At 41.5% G+C, this 25,532-nt stretch overlaps 2 protein-coding genes across 4 annotated transcripts in view; one reads left to right on the plus strand and one right to left on the minus strand.

Moving 5' to 3' along the window:
- Positions 1-25,532, minus strand: part of LOC136295558 (LIM and senescent cell antigen-like-containing domain protein 2) — a 31,527-nt gene that overhangs the window by 5,752 nt on the left and 243 nt on the right. For 2 of the 3 annotated variants that reach the window (XM_066194207.1, XM_066194205.1), the window contains exons 2-7: positions 12,960-13,119; positions 11,994-12,060; positions 11,566-11,686; positions 2,481-2,630; positions 1,472-1,622; positions 341-433 (exon numbers count right to left, since the gene is read on the minus strand). In XM_066194207.1, the coding sequence (XP_066050304.1) occupies positions 341-433; positions 1,472-1,622; positions 2,481-2,630; positions 11,566-11,686; positions 11,994-12,060; positions 12,960-13,115 (738 nt within the window). In that variant the 5' untranslated portion in view covers positions 13,116-13,119. Of the gene's footprint in view, positions 1-340; positions 434-1,471; positions 1,623-2,480; positions 2,631-11,565; positions 11,687-11,993; positions 12,061-12,959; positions 13,120-19,512; positions 19,730-25,532 lie in introns of those variants that run through there. The other variant, XM_066194206.1, reaches the window with a different exon arrangement.
- GPR17 (G protein-coupled receptor 17) lies at positions 4,512-11,130 on the plus strand. The gene is made up of 2 exons (XM_066194204.1): positions 4,512-4,669; positions 8,700-11,130. Exon 2 carries the CDS (start codon positions 8,731-8,733, stop codon positions 9,760-9,762), a length of 1,032 nt encoding a protein of 343 aa, XP_066050301.1. The 5' UTR covers positions 4,512-4,669; positions 8,700-8,730; the 3' UTR covers positions 9,763-11,130.

Genomic DNA, 25,532 nt, shown 5'->3' on the forward strand with positions numbered 1-25,532 from the left:
CGGTTGCCTCAGGCCCACAGAAACAAGTAATTATCAAAGAACCCCACACAAATACATTAGAAGTAAAATTACAGGGATTTTACTCTCAACCCATGGTCAGTGATTTTCTGTCAATGGCACAAATTAAAATCAGTGTCCCCAAGACATTTCTATTCTGTTTTCAGTATCACTCTTCTGCCAAGAAAAGCTATTATTTTTCTGTTAAATCTGGCTAACTTCTTAATATTTTACCGCCTCTACAAATTCACATTATGCAAAATCTGCACAGCTTTGCATATAAAACATGAGAAAGCTTTTTCCAGACCCAACAAGTACCTACAGCAGAGACGGCTGAATTTACCTGATTATAATGAGTCTCACAGTAGGCCAGCCCTTTTTTTTCATAGTGTCGGTGTCCCAAGAATGGCTTCTCACATTTGGCACAAACAAAATGCTGTAAAAGAAAAAGACTAAAATTCCATGGCAGGCAAAACCACTTTCTCATCACCAGGGAAAAACATGGCAACAAATCGCAGCTCAATACAAGACACCTGATCACAGAACAGTTGGGGTTGGAAGGACCTTAGGGCTCATCTCATTCCAACCTGGCCTTGGACACTTTCAGGGATAGGGCAGTCACAGCTTCTCTGGGCAGCCTATGCCAGGGCCTCAGAACCCTTACAGGGAAGAATTTCTTCCCAATATCTAATCTAAATCTACCTCTTTCCCTTTAAAGCTGTTACCTCTTAATACTTTAATGAAGCACAGACAGGAAAGATCTTTATGGAAGCAAAAAAAAGAGATGTTTAGTCTATTTATAGTAATTAAGAGTTGTGTTAAATATAGGAGAACACCTGCTGGAAGGACAATCATCTTGTGTCTATCCTGATAGACTTATGGAGTATTATCTTGCTTGTTTCAGGGGAGAGAAGCAGGAACATAAACATAGTTGGTATGAATATACCTCAAATGAGCAGCAGCAACTCTCTCAAATCAAGCCCTAGGAGGCATAAATAACTGAAACAAAGATCACTAAAAATCTTCAGAGAGAGTGGTGATGACTCAGCTGAAAGTTATAGAAATAATAAGCTAAAAAGGCTTAAAAAGCAAGAATTGCTCAGCTTTCAATAAGAATTCCAACACTGTTATGTGCCTGGTAAATCGAATTGGAGAGGATATATCTAAGTACATGATACAAAATATGTAAATTTATTAGTAAGTAAATGTTTTTCAGTGAACCCTATTCTGCAAGGATCTTGAAAAAATTTAAAGTTAAGGTTATTACAGTCATGAAAACAGCTTTCTCAGGAACCCTGATGGCCCTGCTGCAACTCATTCACTCACAAAAGGTGAAGACAATCCAAAAATAAGCAACTAAGTTTTGTCTGAATTCATATATTACAGACCACTTGCATGTCTACAGCTCCCAAACAGCACTAGTCCTCTTCCAAACCAGGTCTTGATGGAAATTTCAGATTCAGAGAGGCCTCACCTCAACATGCCACTGCTTCCCCAGCGCGTTGACGACGCGGCCCTCGATGGGGCGGCGGCAGGCCCCGCAGATGGGGATGCCCATCTTGTCGTGGCACGGCAGGCAGTACAGCTCCCCCTTCAGCTCCCGGGCCTCGGCAGTCAGCTCCTTCCTGGAACACAAACGTGCCCCCAAGGAAGGACACGGAGGGAAACTCTTCAGTGCCCAGGAGGAAGTTTAGGAAGGCTAAGCTTGAAAGTTTACTTAGGCAACATTCCCAGTACAAATGCAGTCAGTAAGTTTAGCTAGTGAAATACAGTTGTTGTCAACTCATCTTTATAAAACAGCTTTCTCAGTTTGCCAGACAAGAGTATATGTGGAACATCATGTCTGCAGCCGGATACTCTCACAGACATATGAGGTGCACTTACATGGACACTTCCAGTGTCATGCCAAGACTCGAGGTATCTTTGAAAGGGAGAGCTCAGGTGCAAGAGCCATCCTAGCAGTGCTCAACACTGAGACATTTACTTGCACAGTTACCCATTCTGGGGCAGTACTGCGCGCAGTTAAAATGCTTTCATGGTAAGCATGGTAAGTAATTCAGGTCAGATAGGTATCAGTGTGGCAATGGACAGTGCCACAAGACTGACACAGGTCATCAAGACATCTTTTTTTTTTTTTCTATCCAGGAATTCAAAGTGAAACTATTTTGGACAGCTTGGTAACTCCTATCTTTGGAAAACTCTACTATGGTAATCTAATTTATTCAGATAAATTCATGCCAAGAAACTATTTCCAATTTCATTGTAAACTAGCATTATCCAATGTTAGAATAAGAGAACACTGAATGGCAAAATAAAACTAAAATTCCTGTAGTTTTTCCAAACTTATTTCAGTTTCTCCTGACACAATTTCCATTTGCTCAACAATGTGAAGGCAGCAAAGTTTAGACCTTAGGAAGGACTGCAGTGCTGACTCAACTCTTTATCTCTCCTTTTTTGTCAGAGTTCACAGTATGACAACATACCCACAGTGGGTGCAGTTGAAGTGATCTGGATGGTAGGAATCATTCCTAAACATCAGAGGCTGCTCATCAATTATCAAGTGGCACTTCTGACAGATGTACTTGCCCAGTCCCTTAGCTTTCTCACGGTTGTGGCATGGTCTGCACAGATGCCTGGTTGAACAAAGGAAAGAAAATATTAGAAAACTCTTTCCCCTAAAACTACATATACTACATATTGTAGGAAGTACCTTGTGTAACAAAACTGTCTTTTGAGGTCAGACTAAACATAATTCAATTTGGTATCCACTGTTTCACACCAGTGGCACAGAGAAGAAAATGCGTATAAAGCAGTCACAGAGCTGCATTTCCTTAGAATATTACTCCAGCATCCACTGATTTATATGCCATCACAGGCATCACCCAGTCATTCTTCTAGGGATGCTTTCTAACCCTCTAGATCTTTTCTGATACCTGGACAAGGAAAGCTGGCAACACCCTCTATCTACAACTAATGAATCCAACCATAACAGAGACATTACAGCATCGGGAGGGAGCCAAGGAGAGAGAATACAATGGATCAAACCAAAGTGCACTGCTTGAATGCCTTTTACCATGGCTGGATTCCTTAGTCTTCAATATCTAGGACAAACAAGATCTCTTGTTGCCTACAAACTCCTTTTACTCCTAAGTTAAAGGAAATTACAACTATGCGATGTTATGTGGTAAAAGCAGCTGTATTCATAGCACATGTTCTTGAACACATTATAAGTACATTTCTAAACAGGCAGATAACCCAAATTTCTGGTAGAAAAGCTCAGGCAAAGGCATAAAAAACCTTGCGAAGGCTGATGAAAGCTACCAGTTTTATCCCAATACTTAGAAGCTCTGAGGAGAAGCTGTTCAGTTTACTTGCCTACCCCTATCCCTCTAGCTGCAACACTGCGGGCTGGGAAGAATTTATGATAAAAGAAAAATGAAAGAGAATTACTTTTGTGGGTTGCTTTGTCTCAAAACCAACAAACCTGCTTAATCACTTTCACTGTATCACTATGTCAAACACTCACTGAGATTTTACAGGTCATTCACAAAACATATCAGGCAAAAGAAAAAGTTCAAATGGAAAGGGCAGATTTATGGATTAAGTAGCGGGTTCTTCACAGGGCCCCTTCCAAAATTCTGCCCTGATGAATTACTTACCCTTAGATCTGTAAAATGGGGATAAGAATACAACACATGTTGTTGTGAGGCCTCAAACATTTATGACTCTCAGCTGGCAGGTGCCTGTCTAAGTGCTAAGTATCATTATTATTCTTTCCAAATCTGAGCCCTCTGTCAGCAAGTGTCTCTGTCCAGGGCTGGAAGTACTGTCCGCCCAGACGGAGTCCAGAAAAAGCAGACAGCACCCCATTATACAGAAACATGCAGCTGTGCTCATCTCAGCATAAAGGCATCAATTTTATTCAGCACTGTCAAATGCAGAGTAATTATACAGGGCTGGACATGGGGACCCCGAAGCAAGAGTCCTGAAAGAGACCCCTCTCATTCAGCTGAATGAGATGCCTTCAGCCATTTGCACTGATAAACCATTATCAACCCCCTCCCCACTCACAAACCCTCTGCCCCCCACAGGCCCTCTCTACTGGAAGCAAAGGGAAGTGTTGGACAGGCTAAGCTGTAACCATAGCAGCCTCCCCTCTCTCTCACCCTCTCCCCCTCCACACCATTATGGAATTATCCCATTCTGAAATGTCCTGTTGTGTCTGTTAATACTAGATTTCCCCCAAACAATGCAACTCTCCACCCTCCTAAAATAATCAGAGGATTCCAAGGATTCTGTGTTTAGGGCTGGGGCTTCAGTAGCAGCCCTCAGAAAGCACCATGAACACTGGAATATTCATGCAGGACACTCATATCTATACGAGCAGCAGCAGCCCCAGTGCCAAGAGCTCAGCTGGGATGAAGACTGCTCCTCAGTGCTGGGGTGTCCTCTCCCCTGCTCTGTTGTGTGCCTGAGCTGATAATGTGCTATCAGAGCGAGGAGGACACTATATAAAGGGGCTCCCTTCTCTGCTCTCAGCAACTCTGCACTCTCTTGGAATCATCCTGTTTGCTCTGCTCTGCTTCTACCTAGTTTGCTGTCATCAGAAGGAGTTCGTTGAGATATTCCCCAAAAGGACCCTACATTCCACCCAAAGGACTGCATTGCAGAGGTAAGAGACCAACTTTTGTTAGTAGGGGCTTAAGGAGCTTTTTTTTTTAAGGAGCATTCCTAATGGCATTAGTTTTAGCTGGTGCCAATTAGGAGGAGTACACATACCAAGGTGGACGAACAGAAGGGAAATGTCTGAATCTAAGAATAGGTAGCATTTTCTAAACTTCAAAGAATAATGTCCTCACCTTTCTTTATGTGACTCCTTCAAAACAAAGAGGCTTTTCAAACTTTTGTACCTAATGTATATCCATTTGTGCCAGTTGTATGGTATGTCTAGTACGCTCTGACACTGCTTTGATGCTCACAAAAACCAAGTATTTCAGCTGAAATACAGGCTCAGCAGAGAGTGATTTTCAGGAGACTAACTTCAGTCAGAAACTGACTATTTCTAATGAAGAGTACTTCAAGTGAAAGATAGGAGACACTCATTTGACAAGACACTAAACTCATTATCATAAAAATGCTCAAACCAGTATAATCATACTAGAAACTGCTCTAGCTGAGAGCAAGACCAGGAACTTCTGGTACCTACCACAAACTCTAACAGTTTATCTGCACTGGGCAAACAAAAGCTCCAAACTAACCTGGTAACTGTGTACAATGAGCTGAAGATTTCTCCTGCTAGTTCTTTCATTAATGACAGACAGAGCATCTGGTGAAAGAGTGATTGCCTTATGTCCATACTGACAGCCTTGTGGATTGTTCTCTTGCTTGCTTCTGAGCAGAAGAGAAACAGGGCATGAAATATGGTCAGTGTGCATGCATGTATTTCAAATGAGCAGTGACATCCCCATTAGCCCTGGGAGGCCTGGGATAATGGCTCGTTCCAGAACAGTGCTCTGTTTAGCAATACATAAATCGCTAAATATTCACACAACATCAAGAGCGCAGTCCAAGCAGAAATTATTGGATAATGAGGCAGACTCCTAAAGGAGTTTTCTGTCTGTGGAATGAAAGCCTCTTGCACCATACAGCTTAACAAAGACTACACATTCTAGGTCATTTCTGAAGGTTTCTAGTTTGCTCTTAGCATTTATACAGACTGTAGGAATCCCAGTGCTTTGTCTGCAAGCATAAAGAAACTAAACATATTTATTTTAAATTTATAGGATAAACCCAAGGAGAATAGGAGTGGAGTAACTGCAAAGGGCTTTCAACACCTTCTAGAGAACACACTGTCAGAGAATTACTACTTTTCTAAAGCTGTAGAATTTTGTTGAAAACATGTAAAGTCTAAAAATAAGCCAAACAATTAATTCTAGTGACATGCTGGCTTTTTTCTGAACCTACTCAAGTGCTACACCATTATTTTCACCCAATAACTAGAACTGCAAAAAACCCAAACATTAAAGCTGTAATTAAAATTTCCTTTTAACTTAAAACATAAACAAAATTAGAAAGAGGAGCACTTTCCTTTTCTGTAATTTCTAACCAGACAATGAAAAACATCTCCCTTCACTTTACTCCAAAAAGTAAATTAGATAACAGCAGCTCTCCTATGAAGGTCGTCATTTGCAAAGACTGAATCTATTTAAATTTTATCATTAGTTCTAAACCTCTCTCTTCCTGACACTGACATACTGGGCTTCCAGATAGCTCTGACATTCTCCTTTCTACTCCAACACACAGCATTTTGCACTGAAAGCATATCTGTACAGAAATCCAGAGCAGACTCAATGCTGCCATCAGGGAGGATAAAACTCTCAACTTTGAGGTTCTGTCTATTCTAAGTCTGGCACTGACATGCAGGTGAATCTGAATTTCCAAGACCTGCCTTAGGAAGTCAACTCAAACAGAATTGGATCAGTGTATCATGCTAGTAAACCCCTAATAATTAGCTTGTAAACAGGGAAAAGTCTGCTTACTCCTTCATTTTGGGAACTGATTTAAAGCATTATCAATAAGACAAGAGCCATCCCAGTCTGTTCCATCAGACAACCCTAGTTTCTGCTTCTTCAGCTGCTCCAAGCCAGCGTTTACTGCTTGCTCAGGTTTCACAACCATGGATTTAGCCATAAGACCACCCCATCCCTGACAGGTGTGTACAGAAAGATCACCTGATTTACACTTTTTGCAGCTGAAAAGCCCAATTAAACAATGGGCCTGACACACAAAAAAAAAGGCTTAAAGATAGAAAATGAGGTGATAAGCACCAACATAAATTATTAGCCAGTAAAAAGGAATGGTCTCATGTGCTTCTCTTTTGGAACGCAACAGAAAAATACATATTTAAACTCATTCCATCCAGGGAGGACAAATATGTGAGTCAATGTTACTATCCCATACAAACCTTAAACTCTTGGGTTCAAGAATACTTGCAGGTTTTAGTTCGTAATGGACAAATGAATAATATAAACAAAAAATTGTGGCCTCTTCTGTAAACTTGTGATCTTCACAAAAAAAAACCCAACAAAAAACAAAAAAAAAACAAACCAAACAAAACGCAGCAGGACATTTTCTTTTTGTATGTGAAAATTCAGCTTCACAAGTATTTTTACAGATAAGGACAAAAGGGCTATACAGTCTTCCTTGCACATGCAATTGCAAGTAATGGCAAGACAGCAACTTGCTGTAAATACTCAAATCCAGAAGGGTATCCAGGCAATGCATGAAGTAAGAAGGGCCCTCTGTGGCCATAGGAAGAACTTCCCGTGTCTGAATTTCACCCAGTCTCCCTGCTGTTGACTTAGTCTCTTCAACTGTGAACCAAACAGAAGTGATCCAGCACATTAATCTCCAGCTATTCCAGTTTTCTGTTCACCTGAAAGTAACAGCAGCCAAACTGAAGATATTCATTACCCTGGAATTTTCTAATATTTTCCAACATATTTGTTTGTCCTTAATCTCCATGATCCCAATATTTTTAGACACCGAACAATGAGTTCTGTTGGGGAGCTGGACACAGTGCATAATGGATGTATTTAAAGATGTATTGAATATTATGGAGAAAAGGTCAGTCAGTACAAAACACAACGGTGAGCAAGATGGAGGTACTGCTGCACATACTGTAACGCTTCTGAGGAATCCAAGTAATAGAGACAATGATGGAATTTCAGACCACCTGCACTTCCCTATCACCTATACCCACACACAAGCAATGTATAAAAAAGCCATGGGTAGGTGCCTAGAAAATTCCATCACACTTCTTGCTGATGCTGTTCAGGACATTGCAAACAGAGACTGGCAAAGCTAAGACCAGTTTTACTAAGTTTCTACTTGGAAAAGGGCCTGGATAAGCTAGAGTGAAACTCAGGCTTTTGAGGGAGGAAAAGAAAGAGCTATGGTGGAAGATAAAAGCTGCAGGGAAGGATGACACTTTGATTGGTGACTGACAGCATGGGCATTATTTAAAATCTTCCCCAAGTCAATCCGGTGTCAAAAGAGATGTTGTTACCCTCTGAAAAGTTTCCTCCTATATTGGAACTAAGTGCATTTGCCTTAAATGCAGGACTTTAAACTAAAATACTGCTCAAGGGTTTTCAGGAACCCTGTGGATTTTTTTAGTAACAGCAATATTTGACCTGTCTTTTATCTCTTTTAAGAACAAGACAGATATTCTAAGCTAGATTACCTTACAACAGATACCTGTGCTCAGAAAAGCTGAGCTCCTCATGAACTCTTCAGTCCTGAGCCAGGCTTCCAAACTGAAACATGACAAATACTCTCTAGTTAGATACACAGAACTCACTCCTACTCCTCTTAACCAGACACACAAGCACCTCACTACCTGGTTATACAACTGACCTCAGCACAGGTTGGAGACAAGCTCATCACCAGCAAGCCAGCTCTACACTGGGATTCCTTCCAAAGGAATTACTGTTCTGGTAAACTCAGCTGAGCAGAGGGTATTCAGAATTCTAATATAAGGTTTAAATTCAGACTGACCTGCCATACTAAACACTAGCAAACAGGAGACATTGCTGACTTTCATGTGTGGGTTTTTGGGTCTTTTGTTGGGTTTCTGTTTTTTTGTTTTCCACAAACACAGGCTCTTTTGTAATATACCGTCTTAATTCTTTCACATTTAGGGTGTTATTTTCTTCAGAACTGTGGGGAAAAATGAATGGGCCAGCAGCTTCAAGCCTGCTCTTCAATTGCTCAAATCAATCAAATTTCGCTTTGGAAACATCAGAGCAATGTGGCAAAGAGACACACCTTGAGAACATGATTTTTGCCACTTTCTACTTTCTGGACTTCATCCTGGCTTTTGCTGGCAATGCCCTGGCTCTTTGGCTTTTCATCCGCGACCAGAAGTCAGGCACACCTGCCAACATTTTCCTCATGCACCTTGCTGTGGCTGACCTGTCCTTCGTGCTGGTACTTCCCACCCGGCTGGTGTACCATTTTTCTGGTAACCACTGGCCATTTGGTGAGATCCCATGCAGACTCACGGGCTTCCTTTTTTACCTCAACATGTATGCCAGTATCTATTTCCTGATGTGCATCAGTGTTGACCGTTTCCTGGCCATCGTGCACCCCGTGAAGTCCATCAAGCTGCGCAGGTCCCGGTACGCCCACGCGGCATGTGTCTTTCTGTGGGTCATCGTTGGCGTGGCAATGGCACCTCTGCTGCTCAACGTGCAGACGGTCCACATGAAAAACACAACTGTCTGCCTGCAGCTCTACAGGGAAAAGGCCTCACGTCATGCCCTCGTGTCCTTAGCAGTGGCGTTCACCTTCCCCTTTGTTACTACTGTGACTTGCTACTTACTCATCATCCAGAGCTTGAGGAGTGGGAACAGAGTTGAGAAACACTTGAAGGAAAAAGCTGTCAAAATGATCATCATGGTCGTGATGATCTTTCTAATTTGCTTTGTACCTTACCATGTCAATCGCTACATTTATATTCTCCACTACAACAGGACCAAAGCTTCCTGCGAAACACAGCGTCTCCTGGCCCTCAGCAACCGCATCACCTCCTGCCTCACCAGCCTCAATGGCGCGTTAGACCCCATCATGTATTTTTTTGTAGCTGAGAAATTCCGTGAGGCTTTGTGCAATCTGTTTTGTATTAAAAAGACCATAATGTTGCCTCAAACATATGAGGGTAAGACAAATGAAAGCTCACTAAGTGCTAAATCTGAACTGTGAACACGACTTGTCAGTGTTTCTTCTTAAGAGCACTCTCTTCCACCAAAACCAGCTGAGAGCACAAGTACGCAGCAAGACAGTCCACCCAGAGTCAAACTCATCCTGAGAAGGGAAGTTCTGTTTTTATGGGGCTGCCATTAACAAGAACCCCTCTGACCATAGAGTACACGCGTTAGTACTACTGAAACTGCAAACAGAAGCACAGTTCTACTGATTTCCGGGAAATTAAACTGAGGGTTGAGCACTTAGGAATAGGGAAGGGGACAGTGAAGGAAATGGACCCATGAATTTATTTTTTTCCAAAGAACTTAATTCTCAAAGCACTCTGTGCTTCCTCTGCACAATGCATACAGCCTTATTTAAAATTTCACATTTTGCCAGCAGTAGAGGTCTACTCCTGAGATAGACCTACCTGATGAAAAACCCCACATTTGCTCATCTTGTTCAAGTCTCTGAATTCAAAGTGCTTATATGTAATAGAGAGAAAAATGGTACTAAATGGTGACAAGAAAAAAAAAAAAAAAAAAAAAAAGATCAGAATGAAGCAATGAACTCAGCCCAGACAGGAAACGAGACAGAAAAGATTCCTAGCTTTAAGATGGTTTACAGCTCTTTTTTGTGACTTATCTAGCAAGACCATTCCTTCACATTGGATAGAGTAGGGATTATCTTTATTCTTCCTGATACAAACTGCATCCAGCAGAATATGCCTGGAAGTGACAGGCACACTAGGGTAGACCAGGTACAATGAAAAGCGAAAAAAAAGAACGTCAGAGTTTCCAATAACATTTACTAGAAGACTGCTTCAATGCTATGGAGATAATTACAGGAAATCACATGACAGGTGAAATACACTACTACGTAGACACACATGCCTGTCTCTCTGCTATGCTTTTGGGAACGAGTTCCTTACCATTTTAGATTTGGTCCACAAATTACAAAATCAAACATACTTTATCTTGCTTGAACTGCTTTTATCCTGACTGTTTCCTCAAAACACCCTAAGTGCTATTCCAACAGCCCATTCTAGCAAGATGAGGTGCCAAAAGAAAATCAATTATGCCCAGCTCAAAAACTAAGGCACAGAGGTTGCATGCAGTATGAAAAGGAAGAGGGAGTTGAGAGGACTCCCTGCTGGACAGGTACAAGTATATGATCTTTTCCTCCTCCCTTCACCATTTAGTTAGTGATATTTTCACTAAGCTCTAGGAAACTACAAGGCTTTGCTCATAACATATAAAAGCCTAAAATTAACTTTGAATTGTGCAACACTGCTAACTGCTGGATTGTTTTATTTTCTTATAATGGTATGCTTTTGTATAAGTTCCCTTTTGTGTTCCTATTTCTGAATTAAATGCATTAATCGATCTCTAGGATTCATTTTTATATTTCTCCATTTAAAACGAATGATTTCTGAAGACCAGTGGAATTACAGGTTGAAAAGACTTAGGTGTAATTATTGTGTTATTATTTTGGCCTTTTGCTACATCTTGATTTCCTGCTCAGCAGCTTACTTGATAAACAGCCTGCCTGAGATCACATAATCCCTTTTTTTCACTTATTATGCAGCCTTCTGCCTGAAATCCCTTTCTTTTCCAGAACCCATTCACTAGCCATTAAAATTTGAGTTTTTACGTGTTTCATTGGATGAAGAACTTTTCACCTAACAGGTTATTCCTAAAGTTTCTTCTGTACCTTTTCAAGCTTTCCTTCTTAGTGTAAAACTGACTGATTACCCTCAGCATCTCACAGCTGTACCAATAACACACTGACAAAACTTTCTGACCTCCTGCTCCGTCTTACCTGCCAGCATTCTTCACAAAACCCAGGTCAGCAAGGGTTACATCGCAGAGCTCACAGCGGAAACATTCTGGGTGCCAGTTGTTGTTCATTGCCTTGATAACACGCCCAGTAATGAACTCACCTGCAAAAGGAAAGCATGAGAAGCATGCAGAAAACAGTCTTATCAAAATCTACTGTCCTTCATAGTCCTTCCACTTTAATTCCATATTTACTATTATAGTCTAACTTTGAAAAAAACCCCAATTATTCCCACAACCAGGATAACCCAAAATCACTGCCAGTGTCATGCTTTGTTTCCACCCAGAGCTCCTGACTCCTTAAAGTGACTCCAATAATCCCAGCCCAAGGCTGGATGTCACAGCAATGCTGTGAGGTTTGCAAAGCCCTGCAGTTGTTAAGCCCTGGTGTTGGTATTTGCCACTTCTTACCACATTCCCCGCAGCAAGGAGCAAACAGCATCTGGAAGTCATGCTCACAGTACTTCCTACCTTCAAACTGCAAACAAAACAAGAGAGAAGGAGCCCTCGTGAATAACTGAACTACTTTCACATCTTGACAGTTCAACATGATTTTCCATTAACATGACCATTTAGTCAAGGTCAGTCAAGTTTTCCAATTCTAGCCCCCTACACACATTTTTCAACTCCTAAAGGTTCTCCTTAAAGAAATATCCACATACGGCTTCAGCGTCATGGTGAATTTACACGGCTAAATTAATAGCAATGATGCCACAAGACAGTAAAAATCCTGAAGAACACTCCAATCCTTCTCCTATAGTTGCCTTTAATTTCATTTTTGCTTTAGTTTAGTTCAGAACTACTACTCCTCTAACACAAGGCTAAAACTCACGTCAAAATAAAACATAGCAAGTTTAAAATAATCTGTTATTCAAAATACGTGCTTGTGCACATTCTGAAAAAAAATTGCAACCTAGCTTTTAAATGGGTTCACTTATTTCAGTTGCCCGACTGCAACAGTTTGGTACAATGTGTCTAAAAATAAAGACAAAAATTCACTCCTGTCTAATGAAATATAAAGGCCAGGTTGGACAGTGCTTTGAGCAACCCGGTCCAGTGGAAAGTGGCCTTGCACATGGCACAATTTGGAATGTGATGATCTGTTAGGTCCCTTCCAACCCAAACCAGTTTGTGATTCTGTGATGATTACCAAAACACTTTTTGTTTTCTTTCTCAAATGTGTCTTACCCAAAGAGCAGCTTTTGCTGTTACTGAAGGAGTATGTGAGAAGAAAGAAAGGGAAATTAAGTTGGAAGCTCCTCAAAAAAATGGCAACAAATGTTTAGGGCTAGGAAATTAAACGTGCTAGAAAGATGAGAATTCCTTGCATTTTACCACAGCTATTTCTCTTCTCTTCCAACCAGTCTGAGAACTCACCTCATAAAAGAGTCCCTCTGGGAACTGCCGAAAGCACTGAGCACAGACAAAGCAGTTCTCGTGGTAGAGCTCCCCGTTGCTGTTCACAATCCTCTCTGCAGGATCGAACCGTGTCTGGCAGCGCTCACACACCGCATTTGCCAGAGCATCAGACATATTACTGGAGTAAAGACAGGAGTAAGAATGTTTATAAACACAATATTCCATCTGCTTTCAACTCCCTTTCACATGAAAAAAAAAAAAAAAAGATCAATGAGTCAATGAATCACTGACATTGGTTAGAAAGAAGGTTCTGACAACTCGTATGTGGCAGATGAGGTCACATACTAGATATATCTATTGCACACTTTTGGCTGCTTCACCAATATTTCACCCCATTACATCATCCTGCTAGTAGCTCACAGCAAATACCTACAATTTTTCACAAACCAGCAGTTTGGAGAGCAGCAAACCCAGTGATCCTGACTTCTTGGGTCTCCTGGTCTCAGGATGTGTTTTTTCTGATGTATAATAAACACTAATATCCCACTGCACTCTCCCCTTCACTGTCAGCAGTAACAAAGCATTTCCCCCTCTACAGGCCCCTGTCCTCCTGACAAACTAGCTCAAACTGTCAAAGTGTTACAAAGCTAGAGGCAGGGAGAAGTCCCTCTAGCTGGCTTGGCCAATGCCTCAGCTTCATTTCCCCAGAACATAAGGCTAACATCCCCTCAAGCCACACCTATAAATCATGTAAAGAACATTTCCTCGATCTACCCTAAAATAAGGAATCACCCTAACCTCTTCCACAAAATTTTTATGCCTGCCATCATGCTAATCCAAGTTAATACAGCTTTAGAATGTGTATCACCTGTGCAAACCAGGAGGGAAAAATTATCAGGTACATCTCAGTTTCTTGTTGCAGTGTGATCTTTCTTTTAACCACAAGACTATCCAATAGTATAAAACCTCAATATTATTACACTTTTAGATATAGAAAAACTTTTTTTTGCCTTCTGGACACCTTTTGAATTCTAGCATTGGAAAGACTGCAGTTTTATAGGTGGAAGTATAAAAACTGTCATCATGTTCAAAAATCTCCTACTAAACTACTTGGATAGTACTTTTCCTGAGGTAGGTAATACATGCATAAAATAAAAGCTTGCTTTACAAGGCTTTTTTCTTTCATTTTAGATTCAAAGTTACTCTGAATTGATTTTCTATTGTTAGTGTTACTCAACAACCCAACACGCTACTTTCCCCACCTCTTCATGGAGAACAGTAATTCAAGAAGCTTTTCCAGGAGCAGAAGATTCTCCCTCCTCTGCCCAGAGACATCCCCTTCAAAAACAGGCCACTGTCTGTATTCCAGGGCTTCGTGCCCTGAGCTCAACTGAGCAGGGAGCAGCTGCACACTCCCGAGGTAACACAACCAGCCCTGCATTCCAGCTGGCTCCCCTCTGCAGACTGCACTAACATCCCAGGCTGTGACCTAGAGCGACCCCTCAGTAAAAACAGACTTTCTTTCTACCGCTGCAATTCCAAGGGAGGCAAAAACCAAGAGAGACCACAATAGCTTCAAGAATGGAATACCAATTTAGCAAAAATTTGTTAAAACTTGTTTCCTTTTTGCAGTACAAAGGATATGTAAAAAGACAGACATGAACGAGAATTATGGACAAGAGGAAATCCTGTAATTCCATAAACTAGACATCATAGGTTAAAGATTTTTTTTTTTATCCTGACACAGTACCAAGGGAATAGGTCAGCCCAAAAAACATCAGTGTTTGTGCAAAGCCAACACCTAATCGGCTTGGTTTTCAGACACCACTCTTCCAGCTACACCACACAAATCTGTACCAGGACTTCAAAATATAATCTTTCCCTTCAAGTACTTTTTCCTTGTTGAAAAATTCAGTTCTTAAATTCCAAGACTTTAGCTAGCCAGCAGCCAAGATTAATAAAGACTGATGTCATCATAGTGAAAAATCACCTCTGGGAAAAACCCGAGATATTTTTATCTGTATTGAGTATTACATGCTAGACACTAACAGCAAAGCACCTTGTGTTGTGTTTGTTGGGTCTTTTTCTTTATAAACATGAAATCAACATTTAAAAAAAATCCTAATTTTCTTTCTTTTCTCTTTCTCCAAAGGGACCCACCTATGGGGTTCAACAAGCAGGGTTGAACTCTGCTAGACCAGAGCAGCCACCTCCACAACAGCATTTCGCAACAGCTCAAGCCTGCAACCGGCACAGCCACGGTCCTGCATGAAACGCAGTGCAGCTGTGACACTTCACACCAGACACTCCAGGAGAGATTCCCACACAAGTCCCATGGCTGTCTTGGCAAGAGAGATAATGATGACACAGGCCCTGTGATGATGCTGCTGCTGACAAGATTTCCCTAAAGGCATAAGAAAGATGATCATGGTACAGTCTGAGGTGTCCATGCAAATGAGCTAATGAGTGGGACTCATTATGCAGATGAGAGAAACTATTAGTCCAGGAAAATATAAATGAAAGAACCATTACAAAAAATAACTCAGTTCTCTGCCTCAGCTAAAACTCAACTGAAACTTGTGGGAAGAGTCAGACTACCAGGAGTCAGCTGAACCACATCAGCTCCTGACCAATCTATCTCCTGTAATGCAAACCAGCAGCTGTGGCTCTTTGACAATCCACAGAAAGAGTTTTGCATCCTTGCTCTTATTTCATTTATAACTCTGCATCTGTCTTCACCTAAGACATTTTATTATTTCGCACTAAAGCTACAATTTGCCACTTCAGCATTGCCCTGAAGATAGGACTTTGCATTTATTCAAAGGTTTTACTGTAACATTTGCCAATTTCTTAATTTCCCCCAAGTCCACACCCCTGTGCGCCCTCTTGTTTATACAGAAACAAGCATTTTTTCAACCAGCTCAAGGTTAAAATTAACCAAAGCTGGAAGGAAGAGGGAGCACCGTGCTAATTCAGAGCAGTTTTATCATTCAGTTTACTGCACTGCTGCAAAAGCACTTCTGGCAGCATGGGGAAAGGAAAGGTAACACCACAACCATCCTCTTGATAGCAGCACCAGGAGTAACCACAAAACTCTGACCTGCTGCGCCACTCATCAGATATTTACACCTAAATCGTTCCCACAAAGGACAGTCCTCAATATAGAGTGCTGCTTCCATTCTGTTTGCTCATTGATTTTTTGCTATTCAGTAAAATAAAGAATCTTCCTCTGTTTTAACAATAAGCCAGTGACACAAAGACAGGAAAGGCACGATGAGATCAGCATCCTGAAGTTATCCTGTCCTGCACAAACCCAAAAAACACCAGCATTCAAACAATGCTTTCCCCAATCTTTCATCATTATCTCTGTACCTTTAACAAATTATCTTATTATCAAAGAAAGTAAGATAATGCTTCAAGATACAAGAACCCAGGGCATTATCCAAACCTCAGCAGAGAGCAAAACCTATGCTAGGGAACCCAAAAATGTATTTTCTGCTCCTTCTGGTCTACCAGTAGGAGCGAGTGCACACAGAAAATATCACAATATGATTACATTTCTAGTATGCATGCACAGACAGATACAATAGTGAAACATCAAAACTGGAAGAGCTACCACCACTTGTGTGTGTGTCACAGACGTCAGCAGCCAAGATAAAAATGAGAGCACTCCAGGAGTGGGGCTGGCTCCCACCCCCACAGCACGGCTCAGAATTAAGTGTTCTAAAGTCCTCAATGTTGACAAAGATACAAATGAAATCTGCTGGGACAATACCAGACTTTATGATTAATTTCACAGATAATGACTAATGCAAAGACAAAAGAAAGAGGAAGGGTGTCAGGTTATGAACTAGTGCTGAAAAACAGTCCTCAACTACTCTTATCATTCCAAAATCTCTTGCTGCAATTGACTTATCTGGACAATCTTCCCAAACTGAATTAACTTCTTTAGTGTTGTTATTATTAAACTAGTCATAAAATGTTGGAAAAAAAGTAATTCCCATTTGTTTAATGCATGATTTGTTGTGCATTTGTTAAACCACGGGCATAGCTTAACATTTTCAACATTTCTCCTTCTGCTCGCATTGAATTTTCAGTTCATGCTAAGTGTTTTTTCACTGGCTAAAGAAGAAATGAATAGTGTTTCTCTCAGTATATCTTCCCTAATAAAAAAATAAGCATTTTTCTTTCTTGTTTAGAACACAGGGATAACCGAAATTTATGGTCACAATATGGAAAATGCAACTTATGGTCACAATATGGAAAAAAAAAATCTCTCCTTGGGCCTATGAGCAACAGCAATTTGCAGTTAGTAGAAACTAGAGGGGTTAAAAAAAAAAAAAAAGAAAAAAAAAAAAAAAAAGAAGAATTGCACATATTGCAGCTGAGGCCAGAGTACAACATCTGCATAGTTGGCCTGCAGGAAGCTGCCATCAGGCAGACCTCTGAAACCAGCAGCAACAAAAGTCTCTCGGTATTCACACAGAAAAAAATCCTATGCCATGGATACTTGGGAGTCCCTCTCCACACCAAGACATACTTATTGCCAGTAAATCATGACCAATTACTTAAAAAGACACAGTCAGCAGTGTTCACTCAGCCCAGGCGAATATCAACAACATAACAAAATGTACAGGTTTTAAATAAATTATGCCTCTTACACAGGAAAACCACTCTTTTATTATCAAGTATGTACCACTTCATCCAGAACATGTTTGATCAATAACTCCTTACACACATTAAATCTTTGTCTACTTCACTTCTGTTATCTCAAAGGAACTTAAATATGTTTGTTTACCAGCACTGATAACACACATCATTCCCCACATATTCATCAATTATCACCAGCTAGCAGCAGCGCTACTGTTGGATTACTCTCCTTTGCCTGAAGAAAGGACACAGACTATCAGGGCCTATCAGAAAGGAGAAGCAAAAATTATCACTAGCTCAAAACCCATGGATAAAATACAATAATTCAAGAGAGAAACATCTCAAAGGAATTAAAATTTTCAGCACTGTCACCTGCTCAATAAAACCAAAGTATATTGGCTCTATGCTTACTTTGCTTCAAGAACTATGATGTGAAAAATGTACTCAATTTAACTGTGCATCTGCTTTTTCAGTGCTTTTCTTTCCTTTCACAGGTCTCTTCCACACTTCTCACTTTTCCTGAACAGCCCTGTCTCCACTCAATGGCATCACCATTTCCCTTACTACCTTGTTAGATCCCCTCCTCATTAAATTCTCATACATTCACACCCACAGCTTCGTGTAGGAAAAATTAAAAAAATTACCAACTAAGAGCTATTGGCTAAAAGGAAAAGAGCAGGAAAAATAGGGTTTTAGTGAGGGAGGCATAGTTCATATTGAGAGGCCAAACTAATTTCTCATTTCCAGGTAAGCAGCAGGCCTTCTTCCTACTAAGAAAAGTCTCAAACTCAGAACTCCCGACTGCTAGAAAAAGAAAATCACCTCTCCTGGATGCTCACTGCTCTCTCCAGTGACACAGACTTCAGATCCCACATTGCTGCTGCAGCTCACAGTTCTCCCAAAGAAACTAAGTTTTATTTAACTCCTGTTAATTTACCTCCTGCACAAAATTAACTAATGAAAACTCAGAAGTAAAATTTTAATGTGAAGTATGGAATAAGTCATGGTCATATCAAGCAAGGGAATGGTCTGGACAGATTAAAGAAGCCCTGGTTTACACATTCCCATGAAGCAGCTACACTTGAAAGTTTCGGTTTCTGAAGCTGGACTGGAGTTATTTACAAAAACTTAAAATCAAACTTGCTATTAACAGTATAGGTGAAGAACTGACTACTGAAGCCTAAAACCCACGGAATGACAGAATTTTATCAACATTTGGAAAAATTACTGCATTTCACTTTTTACTCCCACAGTACCCAAATGCTTGACCATTAGCACTGCCATGGTTTGATACTGGCCAAACACCAGGGACCCACAACAGTTGCTCACCCGCCCTCCCCTGCTATAGCAGGGTAGAGGAGGAAAAAGAAAACTTAAAGGGCTCATGAGTTGAGATAAGGACTGGGAGAAAACACTCCAAGGGCAAAACAGGCTCAACTTAGAGGTACAAAGTGAATTTCTTACTAAAAAAGTCAGAGGAGGATAATGAGAATTAAAACAAGCCCTTAAAACACCTTTCCCCCCCCCCCCCCCTACTTCCCACTGAGAGAGCAGGGAGACAAGGCATGGGGGTTTGGGTCAATTTGTCAGGTCTCCCACTGGATCACAGCCTCCTCCAGGCATCCACCCCCTCCAGCGTGGGCACCTCCCCCACGGGCTGCAGCTGGATCTGTGCATCCCCCGTGGATCCCCAAAGGCTGCAAGTGGATCTCTGCATCCCCCGTGGATCCCCACGGTTTGTGGGTGGATCCCCGCAGGCTGCAGGGGGATCTCTGCATCCCCTGTGGATCCCCATGGTTTGTGGGTGGATCCCCATGGGCTGCAGGGGCACGGCTCATTCACCATGGTCCTCACTACAGCCTGTAGAGGAATCTCAGCTCCAGCATCTGGAGCCCGTTCTCCCCCTCCTTTCTCCACTGACCTTGGTGTCCACGTCGTTTCCCTCACATGTTCTCATCATTTCCTCCTCTTCTCTGTCTAGAAAAAACTGTGCCCCACTTTGTCTTAATTTTCTTCTTAAATACGTTATCACAGAGGCATTACCAACAGCTCTAACTGGCCCAGCCCCGGCCACATCCATCTTCAGAGTTATCAGAGTTTGGTTCTGTCAGACACGGTGGGAGCTTCCACCAGCTTCTCACAGAAGCCACCTCTGTGGCCCCCGCTACCCAAAACCAGGCCACGCAAAACCCACACACGCACCAACGCTGGTTCTGGACAGTCTAGCACAGAGCACAAAATGGGAAAGGTTCTCCATCGTTGCTTTCCTGTTATTGTTAAAACTGAAAGCTTTCTCATCAGGAAAGTCCTTTCCTTCTTAATCTACTTGGAAATGAAAACAAACAGACCTCATCCCCTTCTGGCTCCGTGCAAACAACTCTCACTTTAAATAAAACAGCCCCAACCACCAAAACCGAAAATCTACCAAATCCTGGAAGATGCCATTCCCTTCATCTCGGAGACATACCCAGGAATCCCAGCGGCCGTGTCTGTCCTGCTGCTGGGCAGTGACCCTGTGGCACTCAGCCGATCCTGCCCCTGCCGGCGCTGATAGAGCCTGGAGGCCGCCAGCCCCTGGAGCCGCAGGCCGGCCATGCCACCCAAGGCCCCTCGGCAGGGGAATGCAGGGACACAACTGGAGCAACACCAGCAGCACCAATACTCAGTGAGTCACCTTCCTTTGGGGAGTTGCGTTTACATTTCAGAAGAGCTAAAGCAGGATGCATAGACACCCGGTCAAGCACTGTTTCTTACAACCTCTCTGCCATTTTGCCATATTGTTAAAAGATCTGCCAACCTCTTTCCTGTATTCCACCAGTAATTATCTACTTAATGCAGTACACAAGGGGCTACACCAGCACCTTGTTATGTCCTAGCCTTACAGAATGCATCTGTATAAATGTCACAAGTGAGGTTAAAAAAAAAGCCAAACAAACAACCCTCAGTCTAAGATTAAGCCACTTAAATCAAGAAAACTTTCTGATCAAAGCACAGAGAAATGCAGAAAGGCAAAGCCGATTACTAGAGCTCTTGATAGCAAACGCTATCATTTACTGCAGATCAGTATCTGACCCTGGCATCTCCACACACTTTCCTGCAGGCTGCTCTACCACACCACGTCCTAAGGACACTGTAAACAACAGAGTTGTTCCTTCCATTTGGACAAAGCATATTCCAAGAAACAAGCTTGCAAAACTTCTGCTCCCTGGACTCATTGCAGTCGGCAGCAGTCACACACAGCAGAGGGTCAGGAAGCAGGGAGGAAGAACATACTTGGCATTCCAGTCTCCAGAGCTCTCCAGCCTTCAAGGATTACCATGAAAAATATTCTAAGAGTCATTTCTAACAAATTACCTTTTAGTAAATTGTAAGAAAAAAAAAAAAAAAAAAAAAAAAAAAAGGGAAGGGATTTTTGTAGCATGAGCATGAAATACAGCTTGGCAAGCTACAGAGATAAAAAATTGAGAGGACTGATGACTTCATGAGTTCTAAACAAATATTAACAAGCAGGAATCCCTTCTGACACTTAAAGAGAAAACAGAAGGGTTTACTGGGGCCCATTAGAACAGGCATGAATAACAAACAACATACTTTTAAAATCACGAATCAGCAACCTTAAAATCTATAATGCACCCCTCATTTCCTTGAGAGTTTCAGCTCTTGACCTGACATCAATCTGCCACTACCATTTCTTTCAGACTGTAAGTGTAGTTCATCCTTTTCTATTTTGGAATGTAAATAGAATAAAGAAAAATGTCCTCCACACTGGGTGTCTTTGCTGACCTTTGAAATTTTAGAGCAATAAACCATTTTTAAAATGTAAGATTAAATCACATTTTTACTTCTAGGACAAAGCAAAATATTAAATCACCACAACATTAATCTCCCTTATCCTTAAGCAATCTGACAAAAACCCTCCTTTTCTCTCAAACCCTTAAGCTTTTACCTGACTCATATGACATGATTCTATTGGTTTTCAAACAATCACTCTTCCATGGAAACTATGACTGTCTTCTTCAAAAGAGAAGATGAGGGGTTTAAAGAAAAAAAAAAAAAGCCAAAATCTCAACAGCAAACATCCTGTCTTCCCATCCCTCAACACAAGCTCACTCACTCCTCTCTTGCCACCTTACACATGAAGAGTGAAAATGCACAGGTTTGTTGTTTCTTTCCCTCTTGATAGACTGCTTTTAAGAGACAGGGTTGATGCCAAACTTTTACAGGTGGTTACTTTCTGGGCCAAAGCAGAGAAGAAAGAAGCCAGACTTTTCAGGCACTTTCAGGTTCTTCCTTAGAGAAGCAACTCTATGGCCCCAGAACAGACTAAGGACCTTCCTATCCAGAGAGCAAATTTAGATCACAAGTTTAAGATTAAAACCACATTTTTAACCCAGAAGAGCAGAAATGGCTGCTTCTAACTCAGAGAGATAAGATATCTCTTATTTAATGCAGGTGCTGTCTACTCAGCACCAAGAACCTTTCGTAAGATTGTCCTTAAAACATGTTTCTTTCAAACCCTTTTACTTGTAACTGCTTCATGAACAGCAGCAGCAGTAGCTCTCCGCTGAATTAAAAAAGCATCTAACCAGCTAGCCTAATTGAAAATAATATACTGTTATTTCTTACCTTCACTGGATTAGGGACAATCAATAAGCCTATCTGTAAACGCAGCTGCTCTTCTTTTGTTGACTACAGGAAGTACATAGGCGTATCCAGATCCCAATTCGACCAAATATAGTGGTAACAAAAATTTCTTATGAAGATGATTATGCCCTGTAACATACACTCGGGATTTTCTGTTTTCTTGGGCTTTGTATCAGATTAATTTCTAAAGGCAACACAAAACAGCCCAGTATTTTTCACCTTTGGGTTTTCTTATCAACACCACAGCAGCAAAGTCTTAAAGGAAACTCTCTTCCATTCTTGTTTAGTTTCTACTTTAGGCATTTGACTGTTTTGCTCGCTGGTCATTCACAGATTCTCTTTCTTAGGAATAAGCCCATCACAAAGACAAAGAAAAATAGAACAACAAAATCCAGCCAACCAAACAAAAATAATCAACCCCATCCCAAACTCCAACAATCCTCAAAAAGGCAAAAGTCACAATTAACAGATGGACTAAATGCATCAAATACAATTCTAGAAGGGGTATTCCCTTATTTATTGGTAAGGAAGTATCATAGTTAACTCCCAAATGCTCCAAAAATCACACCAATTGTATTTACCAGCACTGAAAATCACAGAAAAACCGCTTACAAAAACATACTGTTTTTACATCTAACACACTATTATTTGGAATTTGTTTTTAATGTAGTTAAAACAACATGTAACCTCATAAAAGTAAAGAGTGTGGCCAGCAGGTCAGGGAGGTGGTTCTCCTCCTCTATTTCCCCAATAGCCCAGACCAGACCTGACAGTCACAAATACAATTTCTAAAATCCAATTATCTAATTATCAGTTTTCTCTAGCAAAACACAATTCTCACACTGTAAAAATGTAACTAGTGATATGTTTTAAGATTTGCATTTCATTTGCTAGATAGTCACCTAGTTACCAATTTTAGTAATTTTTTACTATGAGTACACAAAAAGAAAAATGTGCACTTCTTATTTCTGGACTTATATTTTTCTCTAATGCTAAAAATCAATAAATCAAACCACTGCAGTTTTTTAAATTCAGAAGATGCCCTCTGCAGCCAAACGAGACAGAACACAATGAAAATGGACTTTTTTTCATGTATTTTAATACTAATAATGCATCTGTAATCAGAGTACCCCTAAGAGAGTAATTTCATAATCCTACTTTATAAGAAAGGTGAAGTGAAAAAGAATGCTGTTTCAGCACCTCATGTTTTCCAGTCTTCTTCATTTTAGACCACCGCAAAACAACACAATCATTCCCTGTGTCAACAGTTTCAAGATCAAAAGCACATTTATGTCCCGTTCCTGGCTCAGGAAGGTTCCCCACTGATGGATACGCTGGGGATGCTCCAGCTGTGAAGCAGCTCATCTCCTCCCAGAACACTGAAAATCCCATGTCCCAAATGCTGGAGAACATCTGACTACGTAATGTCAGAAAGCTTGAAGAGCTACCAGATAACAAACACAGAACACCATCTGGGTACCACTCAGCAGATTAAAATGTAGCTGTGTCTAAGGAAGAACATTCTCAATGCTGAATTCTTTCAAATGCCATAGGAGTCTGTCCCAGCCTGAAAAACAACACTGAACACAGTGCCTGTCAATGGCATTGGCCAGACAAGGTGCTGAGCAGTGCAAGGCTACACAGACACTGAAAAGCTTTGCTGGGAAGCTACTTCCCTAAATGGATGATACTATTAACAAGGAAACAGCCAGCTGACTTACAGCTGTGACAAACAACTCGGATAGAAGAGTTAATTGTCCTGTCCTGGGAACAACATCAGACAGAACTTTAGAAATGTTCATAGCTGACAAACATTTCTGAAAACATTAAATAACACCCATATTCACTTCTCATAAGCTAAAGCCAAGGCCTGCTCATTTTAACAACCCTCTGAAGTAAACCCAAGGAAAAGGGAACAGAAGTCCTGCACCACTTTGAACTGCACTTTGCAGTGTCTCTGCTACCTTGGAATTGTCCACCCAGGCTCACACCTCACGCCAGGGCTTCCAAAGGAAATGTTGCACTTCAACATGCAAGTTTCAGAGGAAGCATGGAGAGAAGACAAGGATTACTATTCCCTGGCACCTCCCACTGTCCTCCTGAGTGACTTCACCTGAGGTAAGCCTGTCATTCTAAACAGTACCATGCCACAGTTCTGAAAAAATAAATCAGCTGGCTTCATACAGCCACAGTTCTTCCTAAGTCCTCTCCATCCTTTCTCTGTTTTAGAGCTAGATGGATACCCATGACCCGTGAACATTTTAGGCTCCTAAGTCTTCCTTTAGCTTTAAGAAAATGAACATAAACATGTAAATACACACCTGTTTCACATGTTAGAAAAATAAAAAGGGGACCATTAAAGACACGAGGCAAAATCCAGAAGAGTTTTGAGCATGTATAACCACCCAAAAGCATCAATTTGTCATCAGAGACCAAAGATAATATATTCCCAAATCACAGATGACCATACACAATTATTCAGCTGGTTCTCACACCCAACAACCCACTAATCAGGATCCACTTTGAATAATCAGAAAAAGCTTTGTAATACAAACATCAAGACTTGACACAAAAGGAAAGTGAATACTTATACACAAAATGCCTTGACTACATCTCAGTATTCCTAATCATGAAGAACACTGCTTCAGAGCTATAGTAAGATAGTAGGGCTTCTGAGGATGAGCATCCTAAAAAGGGCACCTTGCTAACTGTAGTATTACTCCTTCGTGCTTCTCATCTCCAAGATATTTCACAAAAGCAAGCTCATTTCCACGAACTGCTTATAACGTCTGGGTTTTATTTTACAGACGGAAGAAAAAAGTGACATCAAAGCACTTGTGCAAACCCTCGCAAAATGCCAGGAAATGCTTTCCCCGCTCCTCTTCTCATTTACAACTGTCAAGTTGCTTCACAGCGTTCTCCACTGAGAGGAGAGCAGGAGAGGAGAAGCAAGCCCCAGATTTAAACAGCTCCTGGAACATGTTAACTCCAAGGCCAGCTGGAGGAAGGGCAGAGTCAATCTTCGGGCAGAGGGGCTGCGTTTAGATCAGCGAGAAGGGCCCCGACGGGGCAGCGGTGCGGGGCGGCCCGGGAGCAGGCTGCCAGCCCCGGTCACGCCACGCCACCACGGCCCGCTGCGCAAGCACAGCTCCCATCCACAGCTGCTCCCGCCCAGCTCTGCCTCTGCCCTGCCCTCCGCCGTGTCCCCGGGCAGGGTTCAGGCACAGCGGAGCAGCTCCGCGCTCGCACGGCCGGCCGGAGCACGCCCCGCTCCGCGCAAGCCTCACCGCAGCACAG

The sequence above is a fragment of the Chamaea fasciata genome, unplaced genomic scaffold (genome assembly GCF_029207755.1).
Source record: "Chamaea fasciata isolate MVZ Bird 193981 ecotype frontalis unplaced genomic scaffold, bChaFas1.0.hap1 SCAF_11, whole genome shotgun sequence".
NCBI lineage: Eukaryota > Metazoa > Chordata > Aves > Passeriformes > Sylviidae > Chamaea > Chamaea fasciata.

Bases quoted from the DNA above. Each gene is read 5' to 3' on its own strand.
- GPR17 (XM_066194204.1), top strand. From the start codon at position 8,731: ATGAATGGGCCAGCAGCTTCAAGCCTGCTCTTCAATTGCTCAAATCAA.